The following is a 24,561-nucleotide window of genomic DNA, read 5'->3' as shown; positions in this document are numbered from 1 at the left end:
AGGGTGCATGCCACCACCGCCAGGCTAGAGTCTTACTAAAAGTTTTTTGTTTTTTTTTTTTTAAATTGAGAATTTGATACAATGTATTTTGGTACACCGCTCTCCTCCCACCTCATACCAGATCCACCTTCATCTTTCTACTGCCCCCAACTTTGTGTTTTCTTCCACTTTAAACTCATTGAGTTCAATTTGTGTTGCTCAACTGCTAAGAGTGGAGGCCTGGCCTAGAATGTGAGCGCAGGGGTCATGCCATAAGAGCTCCTTGGCTAGGGATGGAATTTTGTGCTCACTTGCGTGTCGTCTGGTTTGATCTGTCTTGTGCATGGTGTCACAAATTTCTGTGAGTTCATATGTGCAGCTTCTAGGTTGTGTCTGAAAAAGTTGGCCTGAAATCATCCACCACCTTTGGCTCTTACAGTCTTTCTACCCCATCTTCCACAAAGTCTCTGAGCCTTGGAGGGGTGTGAAGTATACATCTCATTTAGGGTTAGCAATCCAGTTATTCTCTGCATGTTGACCAGTTGAGGATCTGTTAATGGCCATCTACTGAAAGAAACTTCTGTGAAGATGGTTGAGAAATCCCTATGTACAGCTTTTAAAAGATGGGTAAAGCTTTAAGTTGGCAAACTTGTGTTTTCTTGAGGCTCTCAGCCCTGTTACTCTTGTTCCACATTCCTCACCCAACCCCCAGAACAAGCCAAAGATACTTGTCTGCATCTTCTTTGTACTAAACTGGTAAGCACATTTGTACTATGGTGTTTTGAGAGAAGCACACGACCAGGATACCAGGGATCTGATTTGAACTGTGGCTAGGAGAGAGATTACACCTGCTTGCACTGATATCTCAGCTTAGTAACAGTTTACAGGACAATGTGACTGAAGCGAATTTGCATTATCGGTAGCTAGGTGGACTCTACGTGTTTCAACTCAAATCAGTACTTGAGCCCTAAGTGAGATGACAGGTTTTGCTTCTGAGCATTCTGCAGCCATCACGGCATGGCCTCACTTTGGGCTATGGGAGTAGCTGAGTAGCCATTTAGGCAGGAGGTGATCCTGTGGAGCATGCCCTTGACTTGCGGTATTTACCACATGTGCAGCTGTCAGTGTCCAGCTGACAGAGCACACTGCACTGTTCTGTTCTCATAATTCTACCAAAAGCAGCCCTATGAGCAGGCAGGGCTGATTTCACCTGGTCACTTGGTTGTTGAAAAGGATGAATCACCGAACTAGTTGCCTAAATAAACTTAACAAGTTTACTGACTGCTTGGTAGTGTATGTTTCTAATCGGTATTTGCAGACAAAGAATATTCTAATCTTGGTTTGTTAACTAAACCTATGTGGATGAATTAAAAATTAGCCTTCCTTTTGGGTTAGCATTGTTTCTAGACGGCATACTGGGCAGCCTAAAGAGAGACGACAAAATGTTCAATTTACTCACAAATGCAGAAAGTATTTTTATTATGTTAAAATATTTCTTGAGCAGCAATTATTTACGTGGAGAGTTCAAAAAACTGACTTGTGATTGATTATTTGCCTTGTCCTTGATTATAGACATGATTACACACACTTAGAAGTCTATTCTCTTCTAATCACAGGAAGGACAGTGTTCTCTTCTGAACTTACATCTTTAGAACAGTTCGAATGCTGTGAGACAGAGCAAGAATAAAATTTGAAAGATGAACTAAATCACATTTATTTATAACCACATTAATTTATTTATTCTATGTGTGTATATGTGTGCACCCGGGCATGTGTGTGGAGATCAGTTCTATCATGTAGGTCATGGGGACTGAACTCATGTCACTGGGCAGCAGGCACCTGCTCCCTCTGAGCCATGACGCAACCACTGACCATTCTATTTATTTTGCTCGTCCCTCCCACTTTCACTGTCAGCTGAACTGAAAGCTCACCTTTTCCCCGAGTGCATCAGGTCGAAGCCTTGGTTGATTTGGTCGAAGGTTAGCGTGTCAGTTACAAATTCGTCAACTTTTATCTTTTTTGACATATATTCAGACACCAGCTTTGGGACACTCTCTACACTCTTCCATCCTAAAAGAAACCACATTCTTAAGGATAAGTTTATGCAACAAGTTTCTCCAATATATTTAATCGTGTTCCTCTCCTGGGTAACACCCAGACAGTTCAGCAGTTACATGGATTCAAGATGAACAAAACCTTTTTAGAACTGCTGTTGCGCAGAGGAAGAGTCAGACACATCCTTAGCTGTGAAAAAGTAAACACTTTAGAGTTAATTGTTCTTTTCCTATTTTAGGGTTACTGGGCTGGACGACAGGCCTGAAAAACCAGCCACAGTAGAGGCCGAGGCAGGAAGGTCATCCCGCCTCAAGAACAAATAGTTTATAATTCTGCTGGAGAGTACTTGCCTAGCTACTCTGGCTTCAAAGGCCCTTTCAAATCAGCTCCTAGAATATGGTGCCCCCAGAAGCACATGCCAGTTAAATAAAGAGTTCCAAGACACTAGAATCAGTTAGTCAAACTGACATTTTCTAAGGTAAACATGTAATCATAAAGAAGAGAATTTTGGTCATGCCCTCATTTTAGCATAGTTTCCAAGGCTTTTATTCTGGGTTTCAAAAAAGTTGAGATAATATATGGTATGGGATCTCAACACACATTCTCTTAAACAGCATTCAAAATGCCTGGGATATTTTCCCCCTAATAAGGATGATAAGAAAGGATTGTTCATTGAGTTTTTTTGAAAGCCTGTAAGGACTATGGGAGTCATTTATTCACAATAGTTGGGCTGTGAGACAGGTTTTGATATTTTTCCCCAGCTGAGCACCACAAAAAGACTTTACTCAGCCTTCTACCCATAGTTAGATAATGCCAAATGACTAAATCCCTCCCTACAACTACACCAGGGGAAAATGATCATCAGTTTGATAGCTTTTAATTTTGCTAAAATGTTTCATCACTATTTTAGTTTAGGACCACGTATTGGGTACTACTAAAATTAGTGTTATTCAGAAAGAAGTCTGACCATAGTAAGTGATGGCTGCATTCTCTAAGGAAGGAGTATTAAAAATGACACCTAAATTCACACAAGAAACCCTGGGCAGTTTACCCAGCCTGCCTTCAACCTCTTTCTTGCTCATTAATTCTTGCTCTCTCTCTCATTTCTTTTTTTTTCTTCTTATTTCTTTTTTTTAAAAGACTGGGTCTCATTGTGTATCTCTGGCTGTCCTGCAATTTACTGTGTACACCAGGCTGGCCTTCCATCTACCCCTGCCTCCTGAGTGTTAGAATTAAAAGCTGTACCCCTACACCTGGCTCTTGCTCTTTGAAGTCCTGTATTGTTTGGCTCTCCTTACTTAAGAAGCCGAATGCCTCCCCAGCACCAGCAGCCAATACTGACTCTGAAAGTCTCTTCAGGTCTCCCATGAAACAATCAAGAAAGAACTACAACCAGATGATTTGTGTTAACACAGGAAATGAGACTGAGATTTAAATTATGCCAATGGAAACAGAAGAGAAAAAATCTACTTGTCCACTGCGTTACCTCCAAAGGCAGTGCCTTTCCACGTGCGTCCTGTCACCAGCTGGAATGGGCGAGTGGCGATTTCTTCACCTGAAGCAGCTACGCCAACCACCACACTGACTCCCCAGCCTTTGTGCACCCCCTCGAGGGCTGCTCTCTGCAAGAACAAAGACACAATCACAGGTGTCCATAAGCTGCACCAACACTGCCCTTTTCCCCAGAAACCTCTAGTGGGGGAAGGGGTAACATTTTACAAAATGGCAACAAGTTCTCAAACTTAAGGTTTAGTAATTTTAATTTTACTGAGCAATTATATTTTAACAAGTACCTTTAAAAATTAACCTGACTATAAGAAAATTGAACAAACTGAAAGCTATTGATTTCTATCCCATATCCACAGAGAAAATGAATGAATCTAGACTGCTTCTCTCGCATGAGTTTATAGTTGGGTTTTATAACTCATATTCCCAAATATTGTTTATAAATGTTCTTTTACATTTAAAGGGGGATACGATATAGAGATGAATAATTTGCATTGGTATAAATCTTGGTTTATTGATATACATTTAAGGTCAATCTTGTTATAGTATATTTCTGCTCGATTAAGGTATTGTGATTGTATAGTTCATTTAAAAATGTAATGTATAATTAAGAAATATAGGTTAATAGATAATCATCTATAATAGTCAAGTTTGTAGTCATGTTAGATTTTCTAGATGTGCATAGATATATTTCAGATAGGCATTCTTCATATCTTTCAAAGACTACAGAATATGGCATTTCCGATGTTTTAATAACTTAGGACTTTTCATGACAATGAGACTCATCTGTTCCTGGCAGCTCCAATCTACTTCAAGAGGAAGATGGGCATTGAAGAGGCTCCTTATGGAGCTTGCTAGCCATTTAGACAAGAAACTGCTCTTGCCTGGACTGCTTCACTGGACATGCAGTACCCACAGAGAGATGAGTACTAAACTTGCCTAAAGGTGAGATGATCCTTAGGGGTTCCTGCTTCATGAAAGAGTCTACGAGACATTCTGCAGGACACAGAAGAAAGTGACTGAACTGTCTTTAAAATTTCCAGCTTCATGGAAAAGTCTGCTGGATACTATGGGTCTGTAGACTGAAGATGGATGCCCCAATGGTACAGAAGAACTTTGGGTAAATGTCTAGGCAGCAAGATGTCTCCGTCAATTCTAGAGTTTTGGAAGTTGTTTATAATACACTTCCTGTTTACTTAGGCAATATTATATCCTTCTGGAGTCTTTGATGGAGTTGAAGAATAGGTAGTTAATAGTTTTCCTTTGTTATGATAAAAGATAAGATAGATATAAACATTGTAACTGTAATTCTTGCTTGATAACTGTTTTATTCTATGTAATTTTACTATGTTAAAGTTAAAGTCTTCCTTTCCTTTTTAAACAGAAAAGGGGAAATAGTGTAGGAAGTCCTTCTGTTTATGTATTGCTTTCATTGGTTAACCAATAAAGAAGCTGCTTGGCCTGATAGGGCAGAACTTAGGTAGGCGGAGAAGATAGAATGGAATTCTGGGAGGAAGAAAGCAGAATAAAGAGAGCACCGCCATGGAGCCAGCAGCCAGGTCAGTCATGCTGACTCTTTATCGGTAAGCCATGACCTCGTGGTGACATACAGATTATTAGAAATGGGTTAAATCAAGATGTGAGAGTTAGCCAATAAGAGGCTAGAGATAATGGGGCAGGCAGTGATTTAATTAATACAATTTCTGTGTGGTTATTTTGGGTGTAAACTAGCTGGATGGCTGGGACGAACAAAGGGCCGGTGCTCCTACAACAAACAGATAACTAAGGATGGTGCAGGTGGGGAAAGACAGAAAGGAGAGATGGAAATGTGCCATCAGCTCTCAGTAACTTTGGAGAAGGTCCAAAAAAGCACGGCTCTGCAAGTGTCTGTGACAATGTGAAGTCTAAGGAGATAAGAAAGGAGCTGTTGAGAGTGTGGCCTCAAGTGCCCAGGCCCTGGGATGCAAATCAGGATTCATAGCTAGGACAGGGTCAGGCTTGGCAAATTCAGTCTGTGTGCACGGAGTGTCAGGGTCACAAGGGACAGACCAGTGCTGCAAGGACAGAAAGAAGGTTCAAGGAGAGATTCTAGAGGTTCATCTTGAATATGAAATATGGCTAGAAGATAACACTGGGGAAGGAGACCAAGGACTAGGATTGGAGCCGGGGGTGCTTTTAGATTGGAAGGACCATGTTATTTTTCTTTTTGACTTGATGAGAAGACCTGTAATGTGCGCCACCAATACAGCTTCCAAAGCCAATATCCACTCTTCACAACCGAGCCACAGTCATTCGTCCAAGTCAGACAGGCACCAAGGAGACACAGACGGTTAAGTAAATGGAGCCACATCAATACACACACAAAGGCCTCATCAAGTTAAAGCTCAGCTTCCTAAGAGTGACTTCTTCCTCATAAACTCACTTCCTGAGAGAATGGAAGAGAATGAGACGGATCAGGGAAAACTGGGGGCCTCTGGCCCAAACAAGAATGGTGCAACCCCATGTTTGCTGCAGCACAGCCAGAGTGTCTGCCAGCTGCTATTCGTACTTAACACAGCTAGACAATCTTGACAGTTTCCTCCATTTAGGCAGATGTAAACAGTACACAAAGGATTGATCATTGCCTGGTGATCCATCAACATGCAAGCTTTATGCTTTTAGATATCAGTTTAAAAATAAAAATTAACCCGAACTCAAAATGATTTTAGGGCTAGAGAGATAGGTCAGTGGTTAAGAGCACATTCTGCTCTTACAGAGGATCATGTTTCAGATCCTAGCACCCACAAGGTGGCTCACAACCATCCACAACTCCACTTCTTGAGGATCCAATGCTCTCTTCTGACTTTGTGAGCACCAAGCATACATGTTGTATGCATACATACTAACAGGCAAAACATTCATACACATAAATCTAAGAAAAAAAAATAGTGCAAGAAGGTGTCAAAAGTAACTGTAAGAAATTCACCATTTAATGTTACCCGTGTCTGTGAGAATCTGCATCCTCTGCTCAGGTTACCCATGTCTGTGAGAATCTGCATCCTCTGCTCAGGTTACCCGTGTCTGTGAGAATCTGCATCCTCTGCTCAGGTTACCCATGTCTGTGAGAATCTGCATCCTCTGCTCAGGTCACCTGTGTCTGTGAGAATCTGTATCCTCTGCTCAGGTTACCCATGTCTGTGAGAATCTGCATCCTCTGCTCAGGTCACCTGTGTCTGTGAGAATCTGCATCCTCTGCTCAGGTTACCTGTGTCTGTGAGAATCTGCATTCTCTGCTCAGGTCACCTGTGTCTGTGAGAATCTGCATCCTCTGCTCAGGTTACCTGTGTCTGTGAGAATCTGCATTCTCTGCTCAGGTCACCTGTGTCTGTGAGAATCTGCATCCTCTGCTCAGGTCACCTGTGTCTGTGAGAATCTGCATCCTCTGCTCAGGTCACCTGTGTCTGTGAGAATCTGCATCCTCTGCTCAGGTTACCCGTGTCTGTGAGAATCTGCATCCTCTGCTCAGGTCACCTGTGTCTGTGAGAATCTGCATCCTCTGCTCAGGTTAACCATGTCTGTGAGAATCTGTATCCTCTGCTCAGGTCACCATGTCAGGATGTGTGTGCATATCCAATTCAAAACTCATGCTCTCCACACTATTTAGCTTCTCATTTCATGAGATAAGCAGTTAATATACACTCAAAAGGCAAAGAAAGATTTTTTTTGTTCATCTTTCCCCTTTCCGAACTTCTATCATTTCCCACTCAAATAGTTCCAAGTAGTGCAAGAAGCTATTACCATCCTCTGCTTTCTTTAGAATTCCTATCAAAGCTGTTCCTTCCAAAACAAAACAATATTTGATCTTCAGGAAACTGCACTTTAAAAAAGTAGTGTAAGCACAAAAGGAGGAGACATACATACTTACCATGACCTTCACGTTGCCAATGCACTCAAAAGAGTAATCTGCTCCCCCGTCTGTCATCTCAACGAGTACTTCCTGGATAGGTTTATTGAAATCCTGGGGGTTAATACATTCAGAGGCTCCAAATTCTTTGGCCTTTGCGAATTTATCTTTATTGATGTCGATACCAATGATCCGGGATGCGCCAGCCACTTTACAGCCCATGATCACTGCCAATCCAACTCCTCCCAGGCCAAAGACGGCACAGGTAGAACCAGGCTCCACCTACATCAAAAGACAGTCTGTAAGCAGCATGCCAAGAGTAAAGGCCTCACAGGACCGCCGCTGTTTCAGCAATGTCTCTCTGAATTAAGGCAGTAGCCGAAGCCCAGTCCAGTCTCTTACCTTGGCAGTGTTCACAGCAGCACCGTAGCCGGTTGAAATGCCACACCCGAGAAGGCAGACTTTATCCAAAGGTGCTGAAGGATCAATTTTAGCAACAGAGATGTCAGCCACAACTGTGTATTCAGAAAATGTGCTGGTTCCCATGAAATGAAAAATAGACTTTCCTTTGCAGGTAAATCTGCTAGTGCCATCTGGCATTAATCCTTTCCCCTGAGTGACTCTAGAGAGAAGGAAAAGGAAAATGAAAAGAGAAGGGTAGACTCATTTCCTTAAATCTATAGAAAAAAAAAATCAGTTTAAAAAATAATGACCAGAAAATACTCAGAAAGGTATACTAGGGCAAAACCCCCTAACTTTTAATGCAGTGGTTGTCAACCTTCCTAAATGCTGTGTGTGACCCTTTAATGTTGTGGTGACCCCCAACCATAAAATTACTTTGCTGCTACTTCAAAATTGTAATTTTGCTACTGTTATGAATTGTAATATAAATATCTAATATTCAGGATATCTGATGTGTAACTATTATGAAAGGGTCATTTGACTCCCTAAGGGGGTAGTGACCCAGAGGTTGAGAACCACCATTCTGATGCATTCATTAACAACTGCCCACATTCCAACTAGATAAACCTACAAAGACCGTGATCGTCCTCAGCTTCGGAGTCCTGTGGGATCTGCATCCGTGGGTACCGTGTCCACCTATGTCCTATCTCAGTTAAGTTGCGCTACAGGAACTGAAGTGATTTTAACAGGTTCAACTTCTGTGACGTTATTTTTAAATTTCATAAACACTCAGAAGCAAATAAAGCTTCATAAGAATTTATACTCGAAAAACCAAAAAAAAAAAAAAGAATTTATACAAAACACTCCAAACAATTATCCAACTCATCTAGTGAAAAACAGAGGCATCTCCATGGGGCTTCAACAGGGTAACATTTCTCAAGGATCTGAGTTCTACCCCACCTTTTTTTGAGAAAGAACTTCACTATCTAACCCTGGTTGACCCTGAGGTGCTCTGTAGACCAGGGCGTTCACAAACTCAGAGATCCACCTGCTTCTACCTCTTGAGTGCTGAGATTGAAGATGTGCACCACCACATCTGACCTTTCTCTTTGACTGTGATTGATTACCACTAAGGGGAAAATCAAACAAGCAAAATGACCCCCCAAACAACTCCCAAACTCCGTTATCTTACAAGAGACAGGAATTAGCACTTGCTTAGCCACTGCATGAAACATGGCTTCTGGTGCCTCACTATAGTGTAGAGCATCAGCAGCAGCAGCAGCAGCATCTTCCTTGTAGATTGCTACAAAAATCTGAACGTATGGCAAGAAAAGCATTAACACTGTGACCAATGGTGTGAGGGTTCAGTATGTGTGTAGGTCAGAGGACAACCTTGAGGTTGCTCTTAGTCTCCTCACCCTCTTTGAGACAGGGTCTCTTAGCTACTGTGTTAGATGGGCGAGTTGATCTAATGATTATCATGTCTCCTTTTATCTCCCTGTGTAGGAGGTCCTTCTGTACATGTGTTGCTTTTATTGGTTAATGAATAAAGAAACTGGCTTGGCCTGATAGGGTAGAACAGAGTTAGTTGGGGGGCGGGCGGGGGAATGGGGGGGACGACTATACTGAATGCTGGAAGAAAGAAGGCGGAGTCAGAGAGAAGCCATATAGCCCCACTGGAGACAGATGCTGGTAAGCCACAGCCATGTGGCGATACACAGAGTAATAGAAATGGGTTAAATTAAGATGTTAAGAATTAGCCAATAAGAAGCTAGACCTAATGGGCCAAGAAGTGATTTAATTAATACAGTTTCTGTGTTATTATTTCAGGGCTGAGCAGCCAGAAACAAATAAGCGGCCCTCCTACTACTACATCTCCCTAAGAGCATGCTGGGATTACACAATTGTGCAACTGCTTTGATGTGGTTTGCACAATACTGCAGCTGGCTTTAATGTGGTTTCAGGGTATCTGAATTTTCCCAACTGAGCCACTGTCTCAGCCCCAACATTTATCATTTCTAATAAACACAATAACCTGATACTAAGATAAATATTTTGAAATATATACATGAATAAATACAGGAATTAGAAAAGAGGTCTTCTATACATTGTTGTAGGAGTAAAACTCTTCCATTCACATTGGAAAGCTGTGTGTGTACTTCTCACATCTTAGCTGGTCAAACTGCAGGACTCCTCCTCGAGAAAGTAGCGTACATACCCAACACAAAACAGGTAAGAATGTAGCACTAATTTCAACTGCCCTCCCTGGTATGACCTAGTGTCCACCAATAGCAGGCAAGCGAACACGCACTGCTATCTGGAGTGGAACAACACAAAAGCAGACAGGCACGTAGGAACTCGGACACTGCGCAGAGACACAAACAGGAAACGCGAAAGCACATGCCTCGTGATTCAACTACACCAAGGTCTACAGGAAAGCTGCCTGTAGAGGAGTCAGGTATTGGTCAAAGGACACAAGGAGCACAGATGGGTGCTGGTAGAGATTGCATCCTATGCTGGGAGAAGGGTTTACCCAGGCTGTATGTACGCATGTAAACACTCACTGGGCTGCACAATTTGTGTACCATGACTACTGTATTAATGTGTGTTCTACCCCAATAAAAAAAGCAACAAATGCCAGGCATGGTGGCGCATGCGTTTAATCATGCAGAAGCAGGTGGATCTCTATGAGTTTGAGGCTAGCCTGGTCTACAGAGTGAGTTCCAGGACAGTCAGGGCTATACAGAGAAACCCTGTCTAGAAAAACAAAAGAGGCAACAAAGAAAAGAAGATCTAACTAGTCTCAAAGGGTCCTCAAGTGGTGTGCCCCACCTCACAACAGAACTACCCTTTCTGTATCAAGGGGTTTGTTATCTCCTTCACATAACCCTCCTGAGGTAGCTTTTATTACTCTGATTCAATGGGCCATAAAGCAGCTCATAAAAAGGGCTTTATTTCACTTTAAAAATACATGTCTTTGCTTGCAAATTTACCTGCCTTTTACAGAAAGAGAATGTATTCAGAAAACTCTGACGGACCCACCCCCACCATCCTTTTGTGGCTCTTTGAAAGGAGGCTATGTATGTCTGTAGTCTGGGCTGTGACTCTTGTGACCTCCTGTCTCCATTTCCTGAGTGTTGAGCAACAGGCGCTGAATAAGACTACACAAATACTTGCTGTGATTTATTTATTTTTTTTGTGTGTATGGGTGTTTTGCGTGTGTGTGTTTGCATGAATGTATGTAGGTATGGTACATATACCATGTGTGTGACTAGTGCCCCAAGGTCAGAAGAGGGCATCAGTTCCCCTGGAACTGGAGTTAGATGGTTGTGAGCCACCATGTAGGTGTCAGGAATCAAACCTGGGTCCTCTGGAAGAGCAGCTAGTACAAGTGCTTTGACCACTGAGCCATCTCTGTAGCACCATTTTACTACTAATAAGATCTCTTATTGTAAGACTGTATTAATAGAGGGCCGGGGAGATGGCTCAGCAGTTAAAAGCACTTATTGTGCAACCACACAGATCTGAGTTCAAAGTGCAGAATCCATGTGAAATACCAGGCCTGACCGGTATGCTGTAACCCTAGTGCAGAGGTGGGTGGGGTGGGTGGATTTGGGGAGGAGTCAGGCAGACCCAGGAGCTGTGGCCAATCAACACAGCTTGAACTGGAGAGCTTCAGTGTAAGAGACCCTGTCTCAAAGGAAAGGGGTAGGGAAGTTGTACTACTAACAGTCTCCTCTTAAACTGAAGCATTTCATTCTGCAAGGAAGCTCCTTAAGTAGGAAGGTAAACAAGTCAAAATAGCTTCAGGAAGTCCCTGAAACTAACTAGATTCACTATGCCCCTTTTTGTCAGAGTAAGGGTCCCCTTCAGACAAGAGAGCCAAGCTGCAAAGAAGACTCTCAGACCAGAGCAGCTGCCTGGAAGAGGTACAGACCAACTGAGGCACTTGGAAAGGACAGCCTCTAACTTGCAGGCTGTGCAGTGTGCTCCAGGTTCCCCAGCCTTTGTGAGTTGTCACCTGTGCTGGGAGGGGCTTTGTGAATACAGCTATCTGAGTATTTCTGCTCCTGTAAGTGATCCCTCACCCATACCCTTGTAAAAAACCCCAATAAAACACATGGTTCACCAAGTTGGGCTTTGGTGGTATCTGTAGTTTGGTCTGTTGTGGGCTCCCTATGTGGGGTAAGTAGACATATATGTGTTATATCTCCCCAAGAAAAGTTTGTCATTTAACAGGGAGGAAGATGAAGGTGGGGTGTGAGCTCTTTGATATCCTGCTGTGACCCCTGCATGTGCAACAGGCAGACACATAGTACATGCACAAGCATTAGCTTTTTTGAAAGAGCTATATATACTTTTAAAAAGCTACTAACCTTATCTTCTGGCAAAGGTTTGTTTTAGGATTCAGACAAAATTTGCATTCTCCACACTGTGGGATGTAAAGTGGGATGACAGTGTCACCTAGGAAACAAATGTGACATTATTATCCTGACTGGTGCGGCTGGCTCTAGGTGAACACAGCAGTTTTCTTGATTCCGTCAGCTGACGCAAGCGTGCAAAGAAACGGCCTCAAGGCTAGAAACGTCATCTAAAGAGCGTGGTTCAGACACTAACCAGCCACGCACAGAAAGGTAAGTTTCAAAGATCTAATCGAAACTCTCAATAGTTGGGAGGTTCAAGAGGTTGATATGTTTCAAAACCACCAATTCATTGACACAGCCCTATAAATTCTTGCTTAACTTGCCAAAATTGCTTTTTGGTAATGTACTTAAGACAGTTTCAAATAAAAAGTTTCAAATGAAAAGCAGTCTGCAAAATCAAAGAAGAAAAAAAAATGAATCCAAATACTTGTGCTTCCAAGATAAGTGAAATTAACTGACAACTTTCGTAGGTGATGCCTGCTCAGAAATAGATATCGTTAATTAGTAACACTCCCAGAAACGAGCCAAAATCAAGATGAGTGGATCAGGTACCCTCCTTACCTGCCTTCACCTTAGTGACCCCTTCACCAACGCTTTCCACAATCCCAGCGCCTTCATGTCCCAAGATCACTGGGAAACACCCCTCAGGATCAGCTCCACTCAGGGTATAGGCATCGGTGTGGCAAATGGCAGTGGCAATGATCTACCAGGACATCAAGAGAAAAAGCATCTAAGTGTGCACATGCAGCTGCAGACAGCACATTTTATAAATTTTTAGCTACATTTCCTTTATAACTGTACTTCTCTAGAATTAGCATGTTTATAATTCTTAGACCTGGCAGGCTTCTTGGTACTAATGAGGATGGTGGTGCGTTAATATGCAGGAAGGTGCGACAGAGCCATTTTCCCTTTTGATATGAACAAGCAGAGGTAAAGCTGGTGGCACCAGCACTGTGCCTTCTGTGATAAAGAGAATCCAAACAGCGGGGGGCCATCCCACTGCTGGCTTCCTAACTTGGAATGTAATGCCTAAGAAGACATTATTTCTGAGAGGTGCCAGCCTGTATGGTCTCCGCCAAACTCAGAGCTTTTAGTGGAATGGAGTCTTTTGGCCGACATACACAGTTTCTACTCAAACGAGGTGGGGGGAAAGATGGCTCAGTGACTAAGAGTGAGTGCCGCTCTAGCAGATGATCCGGTTTGTGGGTTCAGCACCCACATTAGACGGCTCACAATTACCTGCCACTCCCCTGGGCTCCAACGCCCTCTGGTCTCCTCAGGTTCCTGCATGCGCTTGGCACACAGAAATTCACAGAGGTACATCAACATATACATTAAAGAAAAAAAAATCAATTAAAGGAAAAATCTTGTTCGTATTTATGCTTTTCTGCTTCCGTCCTCTGTACCCCATCCTTTTCTGTACGTCACCAGCTTCCTGGGAGACGAAAGTTCACCGTATCCACACTATTCAGCTTCGTTTATCTAGGATAAACTGCTTTCTTTACTGGCAAAGCACCCACCACTTCTGAACACGTACAGAAATACACAAAGTATTAAGAGATTTCAGATTCTTAGACTTGGCTGAAAAGGACCTTGAAAAGCGTTAGGCTTTGTACTTTCTAATCAGATCTTTCTGTGAACCTTGGGGCACAGGCAGTGTGTAGTGTGTCTGGGGGCAATGCAAGAGACCTGTGGCTCTTTTCTTTGGAGAGGAACATTTTTCTAGAATGTTATGGAACAGAACACATGTACTGGTTCTGACTTTAAAGCGTTCACTTTTTACCCAAAACCAGTACAGAGCAGAGGGTAAAACAAAGTTTTATGTCAAGAAGTCAAAGGCCTCTGGGGAATGCTGTCTTCTGCCTCTCTCCAGGGGTAACTTCTTTTCTTAGCCACAGTGAAGGGTAAGGGGCAGGAGACTAATGAACCCACTGAACCCTGGCCTTGTCCACCAGGGGCATTTTAATGCTCTCTAGGCAAGAGAACTTTGTTTATTGCTCTAATCAATCAAGAACCTTTCCCCAGTTTTCTGGAAGCAAACCTGAAGATCGAGTCTATTCTTTGACTTAATGCACCACACTGTGAGTTATGGGACTAGCAGGGAGGAGAGGACCATATAAAGCTGCCTTAAACTCAAACCATAAAAAGTTATATCGCTGTAGTCCACTAATCCAGAGGCTTGGCCTCTCAGCCCCAGAGCAAATACAAAATGACGGCGAGGGCTTCTTCTAGGGAGGCAGGTCAGAGGATTGTGTGATTCCACGGCTGGAAGGCTTCCGATGCCTCCTCCTGGACACCACCCTTTGGGTTTATCCTCTGCCGCCCTCAGACCTACTCCTCTATCCGGAGACTTAACTGCATGCTTCTTCCCACAGAGCCTTGCTGTAACATTACCTTAATTCGAACTTCGTGAGCCTTGGGAGGTGCTACTTCGACTTCCTCTATGGAGAGAGGTTTTCCAGCCTCCCAGGCGACTGCAGCCTTGCATCTGATCACCTGAAGTGGGGGAAAAGGCGGTAAACAGTTTATCCCCCCTAAATTAATAATTCCTCGACAGGCAACTCAGATACTGACTGCTAACGCTCGAGTGTACCAGGGCGGGGAGATGGCTCGGTGGGTAAAGGCCCTGCTGTGCAGGCATGAGGACCAGAGCTCAGCTCCACAGTATACATGGATGCGGTGGCCTGTCTGTAATTCCAGCACTCAGACTGGCAGCCAAGGGATCCTCAGAGCAAGCTGGCTGGCTAGACTACCTGTGCTGACCAGCTCGGGGTTCAAGAGAAAGACCCGATTCAGCACATATGGTGGAGAGTGACAGAAGACTCTTGATGTCAGCCTCAGCCCTTCCCGTACCCTCATGTGAACATGCGTAAACACTCACACACACTACACACTCAGGCACACACAAAACTAAATGAAGCGAACATGTTCACAGAGAACGTATACCTCTGTGTGAAATGGTTTCACATAAGTAATATACTTAAAAATATATAATTAAAGGGCCAGGGATAGTGATGCAAACCTTTAGTCCAGCACTTAAGAGGCAGGTGGATCTCTAAGAGTTCGAGGCCAGTCTGCTCTACATTTCAAGTTGCAGGACAGGCAGGGCTACACAGAAAGCTCCCATCTCAAATCTTCCCTGGAAAAACCACCACCACACATGCATGCACGCACACATATATTTGAAAGGCTGAAGAGATGGCACTTGCCGCTCTTGCAGAGGACTTCAGGTTCCGTATCTACATCACAACTAGATGGAACTCCTGTTCCAGAGGACCTGTGTCTTTTTCTGACTTCCACAAGTTTCTGCATGCATGTGGTGCACACACAAGGATTTAATTGAGAACAGATAAGATACAGGTCCTGTTGGGTGTGGAAGTGGATACTTTAATATCAGCACTTGGGAGGCAGAGGCAGGAGGATCTCTGTGAATTTAAGGCCCACATATAGAAGGTTCTGGTCCAGCAAGAGCTGCATAGTGAAACTTTATCTACACAAACAAACAAAAACGTGAGGACAAAATAAAGGCTACAGGATACAGGAGCCAAGCTAGGGATATAGCTCAATGGTAGAGCACTTGCCTGGAATGCACAAGGCCCTGGATCCGATCCCCAACACAACAAAAGGCAAGCCAAGCTAAGAACAACAACAAAATCCCACCCAGGTCCTATCAATAGGCTAGGCCAGTAATTCAAGGAACCACAAGTTTATTATCATGTATCCTAATAATCCTTTCCTTTGGACAGCTTATAAAAAACAGCACTTTAGTGCAAAACTGCCCAGTGGAAAGGATCCTAAGAAATATCCAAATGAGGGATATGTAAAAATATCATAATCATCTATTGGAACTGTGCTAGCTAACGCATTAGCCATTTGCCATGTGTGGCTATTGAACACTAGAAAAGGTCAGTGTGACCTGAGACCGGCTATAAATGTAAATTTTGAAAGCTTAGAAGAGTAAAAATATCTCAATTTAAAAATACTGATAACATATTGAAACAGTGCTGTAACTATTTGGTAATGGTAATTAGAATTAATTTTATGTGTTCTTTTTTAATATGGCTCCTGGAAAGTTTAAAATTCCATACACATTTTTTTTTTTTTATCGTGCATCTAAAGTAATGAGCTACCAAAGCGATTCCACTCAGTACTGCCTTTCCTTACCCCAGACGCAAGCCTACTGAAAAGGTTGGATTTTGTTAGGTCACTTGATGCTTATGAAATACGTTGACAGAATAAAGGTTGCAAGTCACTGGGTTTATTGGAGATGGACTTGAAAGTCAATAAGATGTGATTTAAAGAAACAGGTACACGGGGCTGCATACGGAAAGCGAAGGCCCAAGAAACAGCCTGACTTTGCTTGGTAGTTTTGAGCACGGTCAATGCTCCAGCTCCACCATCCTGCAAGTGCGAGCCGGCGTGAAGGCCGCGGGCCTCTTCCCACCCGGCTTCGGGCGGAGCAGAGCAAAAAGCAAAGTTGCTCCTCAAGCGTAGGACCGAAACAAAGCCTTCCCGCCCTCGCTGCGGCTGCGCTCGCCTTCCCGGGCTGGCGGCAGCGCACCCCCCGAGCGCTCCTTTCCTCTGCTCCGGGCCCATCGCGCATTTCAATACCTGGTTCGCCATGTCCGCAGGTTGGGGTTCGTGAGCTGAACGTCAAGCAACAAGTCTAGCGGATCCCGGGAAGGGGCGGGTCGTGCGTGAGGGGCGGGGCTGAGCGCGGAGGCGGAGTATGATGCAGAGGCGGCGTGCGTAGGGGCGGGGGTCTGTGCGTAGGGACGGGATTTGAGAGGGAGGCGGGGTTAACGCAAGAAGGGCGGAACCTGAGTTTTGGTTCCCGCGCTCCCCAGATTGAGATGGCGGGGATTTTATCCTGAGCCAGTGAAGCTTTTTATTTCGGGCTGGCCTGATTGAGTCGCTTCAGAGCATATCTGTGGCAGTTCCTTGTCTAATTTTGTGCAGTCATTGTACGTAAGGCTTAGAAATGAGAGAAGTATAACGTGAGGGAACTGGAGTGCCAATGAAGCACGTGAGGAAAAAGCCACGCTTTCCGGGTCGTGTCCCCGCCCCCTCCTTGTGCTCCGTGCTTCTGGAAGCGTCCACACTGCCCCCAGCGGCTGAGTTTCCCGAGAACTCGGAACACTAGAGGGAGAGGGGCAGTCCTAGACATGAACTGCCGAGCTCCAATTGCTGCTTCTGCCGGGTTCCTGGGATTTCAGGGCCACAGGACACGGGGAGAAGATTTCGCAGGAAGGGAATGAGGGAGCAGACTGGGCTCGTTTTAAGAGTAGACAAAGAGAGACGGAGGATGCTGCGTTCTTGAGAGAATCCTAAACGCTGCGTGTGAATGGGGAGGAGTTTTTGTTGAAACGAACCTACTAGAGAACACTTCATTCTCGGTATATCTCAAGGCTTATTTGCTGAAGACAGACCTTAGGGTTGACGTTCTGCATGATACTGTTCCAAGTCCCTCCCTCATTTCACCCTAACTCTCACTCTGGCTTTTAACTTATATACATAGAAGACATTCTGTCTTCCATCAGGGTGGCTTTCCTAAAGGAAAAGTGCAAAGTGCCCACTAGATACCTGTGTGAATTAGCGTATTTCATGGTGCTTAAAGCTCAACTCATTTCAAACTAATCTTGTCTTTTCCTCTTAAAGGGACTTTTCTCTACATGTCTATGTTGATGGCAAGGATGTCCATTTACGCGCTCCAGCCAGAATCCCAAATCAATTCTGCAATTGCGGAAAGCAGCTTTCTTCTGGAGACAGAGAAACCAGCATGCTGGAGTCTACCCAGACTGGCGCCGACTGTGTGGAAGAGTAAGACAGTCAAGTCTTTTTAAAGCTTGCTTAGGGGAATTCCAGCTGTGGTAGGCGTTCCTTGAAGTGATTGGGTGTAGGCCCTGATTGGTGTGGGGATCATTCAGTGATTGGCTTATGACATCTGGTCAGCAACTGTGGTTGCTGTGTCAGGGGTCTGTTTGACTGAAGATAGCAAGAACAGTTCCTACTTGTGGTTGGGTAGGGACCCTGTTTGGCCATGGACTGGGCGTATTTCCTGAGGGTCTGGTTGATGTCGAACATGAGTCAACGTAGGATGGTGGGGTTAAATGGGGCAGAGGTCTTAGCAATCTGGCCCTTAAAACCAACTGGCCCTGGTCCCTTCACACAACTTCTCCCTTTCTCTTGGTCTCTGTAATCCTTGTTATCAACCCTTCAATCTCTCTTACATCTTGTAACCCTTTTCTCCTTGCTGCTGCTATTCTAGTTCAGGCTCTCATTATTTTTTTGGTCCAGAAAGCCTCTTACCTGATTTCCTTGATGCCCGAAGACCGAATCTCTAACACCTTTCTAAATTAATGCTCCTTCTTTGCGATCTTTTAAAACATACCTTAATCAATGCATTTTGTTTCCTTCTCTTAGATTTTTTCTTTTTCTTTCTTTCTTCTTCGTTTTTTTTTTTTGGAGTCAGATGGGTAACAATCTAATATTGTTACTCTAACAATATTTAAGGGTAGGATAGGGATAAAATTCAGATTGTAGTGAGTGCCTTCCTTCCCCTACTTCAGGTTTATTATTTAAATTTTGCATTTTATCAACTTCTCTCCTTAAACCAGCAAACAACAACAGAAACCAGTAGGACGTCTGCTTTCTGCTTTGACAGCTATGGCGCTTAGTCTTCTGTGGCTGTGAAGAGACCCCATGGCCAAAGCCACTCTTAGACAAGAAAGCATTTAACTGGGAGTCTTGCTTAGAGATTTAGGCCATTATCGTTATCGTCATTGCAGAGAGCAGACAGCAGCAGGCGTGGTGCTGGAGAAGTAGTTGAGAGTTACCTTCAGAAGAGAGAGGGAGGGAAGGAGCTTCAGAGGAGAGGGAAAGAGGCCTGAGCCCTGGCATAGGGCTTTTGAAACCTCTCAGCCCACTCCCTAGGACACACTTCCTCCAACAAGGCCACACCTCCCGATTTTAGCCTTTCATCCCGTTCCACTCTCTGGTGACTGAGTATTCACATATATGAGTCTATGGACCGCCATGCATGGAGATGAGAAGTTATATTCTAGTTAAAAGCTGAACTAATTGAGGAATTATCAATTCTTAGAGAGTGAAGTCACACTGCTGCCCTCAGATTAGAGACAGAAATGCAGAGAATCACGATTTATCAGACTAGAATCCCATCCCTTCAAGCAGCAGCACCCGTGTAAGAAACTGAAGTGTGTTTGGCACATTGTCGGAGGTTTCTTGTGCTTTGGTCTGACACTTGTAAACTCCAGGGAGGATGCAGTCGTGTGGAGTGGAGGGGGTCTTCTCATACTTGTAAATTTCACCTCCATGACTTCTCAGTGAAGGTGGGAGAAGAATTTCCTCCTGTCCCCACTAGAGGGAGTAGAAATGTAGACATGTCTGTTCTTAAGGAGGTTTGCCCTCAAAATTTATTTTACTAGGTTCTTAATTCAGCATGGGTTTTTACCTTTGCTCAGCCAGTGAAGGAGAAGGGAGAGGAGTCAACTTCAGCCCCCTCTAGCTTTAGCTATCCTGCAATAAAGGGGTGAGAATTAAAAAGAAAAAAAGAAGAAAAGGTGCAACTGAATGACTTTCTAGGGTCACCTAAAGACTTGGATAAAGTAAATAATTAAAAACTTCAGGTTGCTTTCTTCTCTTCTGTTCCTTATAATTACTAGCATTGCACTCACTGTAGTTCATTTTACCCAGTAAATTATATCTGCCTTTTCATAACAAAATTAGAAGACACACAAAAGAGTAAAACACAGTTTGAACAAACAGGGCAAGCATCAGAAACAGACCTGGAAGATGGCAGATCTGCTGGAATGATCAGATCGTGTATTTTATCTTTTCTTTACTTTCTTCTCTCATTGAAAATAGTTTTTTTTAATTAAAATATATTCTGAATATCTGAGATCCTTCCCACCTCCACCTCCTGTCTGAATCAGTTTCCTTTCTGTCTCTTGTTAGAAAGCAAGCAGTCATCTTAAAGATAAAATGAAACAAAAGCTGGACGAGGACAAAATAAACAGAAGAAAAAAAAAAAGCAAAGAAAAAGCACTAGAAACACAGCTACAGAGAGCACAAATGTTTATATACACAGGAATCCCATAAAAATCAGAAGCCAAAATATATACACAAAAGGATCCGTAAAGTTAAAATATAAATTCTGACAAAACGTGAGACAAAGAACCTTCAAAGATACCAATGAATTCATTTCGTGTTTGCCGTCTACTGGGCGTGGGGCCTGCCCTTAAGAGTGGTTTGCGTCCCCATTGAGACTCTGTTGGAGAACACTAATTTTTCATTTGTGAGTGGTTATAAATTGGGGATAGCTTCTGTGTTAGGGTAGGGGGCTTTGGTCTCCTTCCCCTCTCAGGGCTGGGATCCCATAGGTCCAGACCTGCGTGGGTCCCGTGCATACTGCCTCAGTCTCTGTGGGCTCACATGGGCTTCAGTCCGGTGTTTAGAGGGCCTTGTTTCTTTTGTGTCCTCCATCCTGTCTGGCACTTACAATCTTTTTACTTCTTCTTCTGCGGGGTTCCTTGAGCCCCGAGGGAGGATTCTGATGGAGACATCCCATTTAGGAGTGTTTCGGGTCTCTCACTCTCTGTACATTGCCTAGCTGTGGGTCTCTGTGTTTGTTCCTGTCTCCGTTGATGGCTGAGCAAGGCTCTCTCGTTTATGAACATAGCAGAATGTTAGCGGTTACTGTATGGCTAACTTCCTTTAGCAGAACAGTAGTATTTGGTTTTTCCCCTAGGTCCCTGGCCTATCTGGTCTCAAACTCTTGGGCACCTGAGCAGCATTGGTGATGGATTCCATCTCATGGAGTGGCCTTAAATGCACTCAGGTGTTGGTTAGTTACTCCCATAGCCTTTGAACCACCATTGTACTAGTGCATCTATCTTGTAGGTAGCTCATCATTGTAGATGAGTTGGTAGGTGGGTTGGAGTTTACTTTTTTCCTTTGGTAGCATGTGGAGTACCTTCCAGTGCTAGGGACACTTGTCATTAGGGGTGACAGCCCTAGGTAGGCATTTGCTTGACTTCTCCATGTGAGTTCTGTAGGTGTCGTCTCCGGCAATGGGGCCTTATTGTTGGTTTGTGGAGGTCAACCAGTAGCCTTGGCAATAGCCTGGTTGTTTTGGGGTGGTGTGTTTTTAAGAGTTATTTTTTTATTATATTTGAGTGTTCATGCAAGTTTATATCCTCAAAACTTTTATCTTCAAAATGTCTTCACCAGCTTTTTATTTTGAAATGTTTCATAATTTGAAAAAGAAGAGAATGAGCAGCTCTACCTCTGTCACTTAGGTGTACCAAGGGATTCTTTAGCCCCCTTTACTTTCTGCCTCTGTCTGAACTCCCAATCTGTGAAATCACCTCTATCTTCTTCAGCAAGTATCACCTAAGAACAAGAACATTCCATGTTTCCCCATCCATCCTTAAGAAAGTGTTTACCTTGACTGGGCTTGATAATACATGCCTTAATTGTAGCACCAGGGAGGCAGAGGCAAGTGGGCCTCTGTGGGTTCTAGATCAGCCTGGTCTACGTTTTGAGATAGAATCTCTCAAACAAAGCAGAACAAACCAAAGCCAACCAAACATCAATCATCACCAAACCAAACCAAACAACAAATGTCTAGCTTGTGGAGATATCCTCATAAGTCAATTGGAAAAGCAGTGTGTGTGTTCCTGTAACAGATTTCCTCAGTGGACAATAAAGTCTGCCTTGCCCACTCCCATGGATGAGTGGCTGGAAGCTGCTCGGTAAGACACTCAGGAATATAGCTCTAACTTCAGGGACCTTATGGTAGGAAGAGTCTGAGGGTCACATTAGATAATACAGAGGAAGGGACCCTTTAGAATACAATTTCTATTGCTGTCAATAGAAATTGCTTTTCTTCCTGACTAGTTTCTCTCAGTGAAAAAGGCATCTAGGAGATGGAAATTTAAAGGGAACACCAGAGGGTGCTGTGGTAGCATTTTGAAAACTAAGGTGTCAGAGGCATAGTGGTTATGTTAAAACCCTTTGCCCTTCTCAGACAAATGTATAGTAGTGCTCTGATCAGATTGCCTTTTAAACTCAAACGCTGCATACTATTATAGGAGTGCATGAATATTGTCAATAATGTTAGACACACAAAACAGCTTTTGTAAATAAATGTGTGCTTTGTTATGTTGGGAAAACACATTTTGATATGCAGATTTACTATTCCAAAGAAGGTATTTGTGCCTTAAAACTAATCCTTCGACTGGAACATTGGCAAATAAAGAGCAGGACAGTTATTTTACAGCAGCAGAAAGTACATTGCCCAGAAAACCAGTCATTACTATAATACTTTTTGTTTTTTCCCTTTGGAGGGAATCAAGTCCTAGTGTGTTTCAGTGGCCTGACAGTCTGGACATGTTGAAGTGTGTGTTGCATCCTGCCTTTCAGGAGGCGGCATTCGTTAGTGAAAGAGAGCTTGTGGGGAAAGGAGCCAGCTGTCAGAATGTAGATTTTCATGTGTTCTATGCATTGCAAACCGCATTACTTCTATGTTATATTTTCTTAAATAAGATTTCAATCTGTAGCCAGGGTTGACCTTGATTAAAGAAAAGAGGAATATAGAAAATGTTTTTGAAAAATTCCACTCAAAATAGGAAGTCTGCCTCCAGATAGTGTCTTCTATATATAGAAGATATCTTCTATATATAAAGATCCCGTGGGATCTTTATAACATGGTCTCCTATACAAGACCGGCACAGTGACAGCACAAGCTGAGATTGCAGCATGGACAGGAGAAGTCTCACAAGGCACACCCCTAGATGAAGACCTGCTGAAGACCTGCATGCAATTAATGACTACTGAGAGAAGAAGAACCGGTCTCCTCTAGGAAGGAATCCCCGATGGGTTATCCAATCCCTGTTGATTAGTCCTGAACACATAGACAATATGAGTGATACTAAATGGATCAACAGATTCTAATTGTATATACCTGTGCTTGTGTGTGTGTGTATGTATGTAACAATTGAAGACGAGGTCAGGAATTTGAGAGGGAGTAGGGGAAGATGGATAGAAATGATGTAAATACAGCACTTATATATGAAATTCTCAAAATAAAGCCCCCAAACAACAACAACCAAAAAGAGTGAATATAGATTATTTGGATGCACATGAAAAAAACTTGTTACCAAATGTGCTTCCTGTCTATATATTTAAAGATTGTTCTGCTTTAAAGGAGGTTGTAAGATTTGAGATTTGAGAAACAGTAGTAGCAACATTGTTGAAGTTTCTGTAAAGTCACTAGTGCCCAAGGCAATGGAAAATGAGGCATTTTGTGGTGGACAGGTCTTAAACAGAGGTGGGTATGAAGCAATCTAGGTATCAAGGAAGCAAAGGAGAGGGGAGGGGGTAGGAAGAGAAGACAAAGCATGCTGGGATAGCATGAGAGGCTAACACCTGGGAAGTGTGTCTTAGTCCCCACAACACTGGCAAAGGAAACATGCCCAGAACAACTTTTCTGTTTCTAAAAAACAGTCTTCAAGAAGCAGGGACAGATGACACAGGCCTGGTATCAGCACTTGGCCACAGGGAGGAAGATGGCTTATTCATTTGAGACCAGCTTGATCTGTGTCATGGTTTTGAGACCAACCAGCCAGGAATATGAGCCTCTGCTTTAAGATATCATTGCCCTCCTCTCCCCAGTCAAGGCTTCAGAGATGTTTTTCTCTCAGAACTCAAAACAGGTGTGACGGTTAAATAAGACTGGTCCCCATAGTCTCATGTTTGGGAATGAAACTGAGAAAGATTAGGAGATGTGTCTTGTTGAAATAGGTAAGACCTTGTTGGAGGGGGTGTGTCCCTGGAGATGGGCTTTGAGGTTACACCCAGTCTCTCTCTGCCTCTGATTTTCAGGTGTTGGGATTAGGGGCATGAGCTAGCATACCTGACACGATTTACTTATTTTTATTTTCTGTGTTTGAGTGTTTTGCCTGCATGTAGGTAAGGCATGTCTGTTTGGTGCCCACAGAGGCCAGAAGAGGGCATTGGATCTCCTGGTGTACTGAGTCACACAGTTGTCAACTGCCATGTGGTTGCTAGGAATTAAGCACAGGTCCCTTGGAAGAGTAGCCAGTGCTCTTAATGACTTTAGCAATTTCTCCAGTCCTATCTCCTTTATTATATGTACATTGGTACATTGTTCTTTGCTCCTTTTTTCCTCTTTGTTTTTGGAAATACGAGTTTCTCTGTGTAGCCCTGGCTGTCCTGGAACTAGCTTTGTAGAACAGGCTGGCCTCAAATTCAGAGGTTCACCTGCCTCTG

The 24,561-nt window shown here is 43.5% G+C and overlaps 1 protein-coding gene across 1 annotated transcript; it reads right to left on the bottom strand.

Annotated features, from left to right (window-relative positions):
* Window positions 1-1,430: 1,430 nt before the first annotated feature.
* Window positions 1,431-16,881, bottom strand: LOC130889510 (alcohol dehydrogenase class-3). The gene is made up of 9 exons (XM_057793294.1): window positions 16,861-16,881; window positions 14,644-14,745; window positions 12,811-12,952; window positions 12,202-12,289; window positions 7,826-8,045; window positions 7,445-7,705; window positions 3,521-3,656; window positions 1,911-2,049; window positions 1,431-1,644 (listed from the first exon to the last, which is right to left on the bottom strand). The coding sequence occupies exons 1-9, from the start codon at window positions 16,870-16,872 to the stop codon at window positions 1,620-1,622; spliced, it is 1,125 nt and encodes a 374-aa protein (XP_057649277.1). The 5' UTR covers window positions 16,873-16,881; the 3' UTR covers window positions 1,431-1,619.
* Between the last annotated feature and the right edge of the window lie 7,680 nt (window positions 16,882-24,561).

Source organism: Chionomys nivalis, chromosome 18 (assembly GCF_950005125.1).
Source record: "Chionomys nivalis chromosome 18, mChiNiv1.1, whole genome shotgun sequence".
Taxonomy (NCBI): Eukaryota; Metazoa; Chordata; class Mammalia; order Rodentia; family Cricetidae; genus Chionomys; species Chionomys nivalis.
This window is presented reverse-complemented; position numbering and strand designations above follow the sequence as displayed.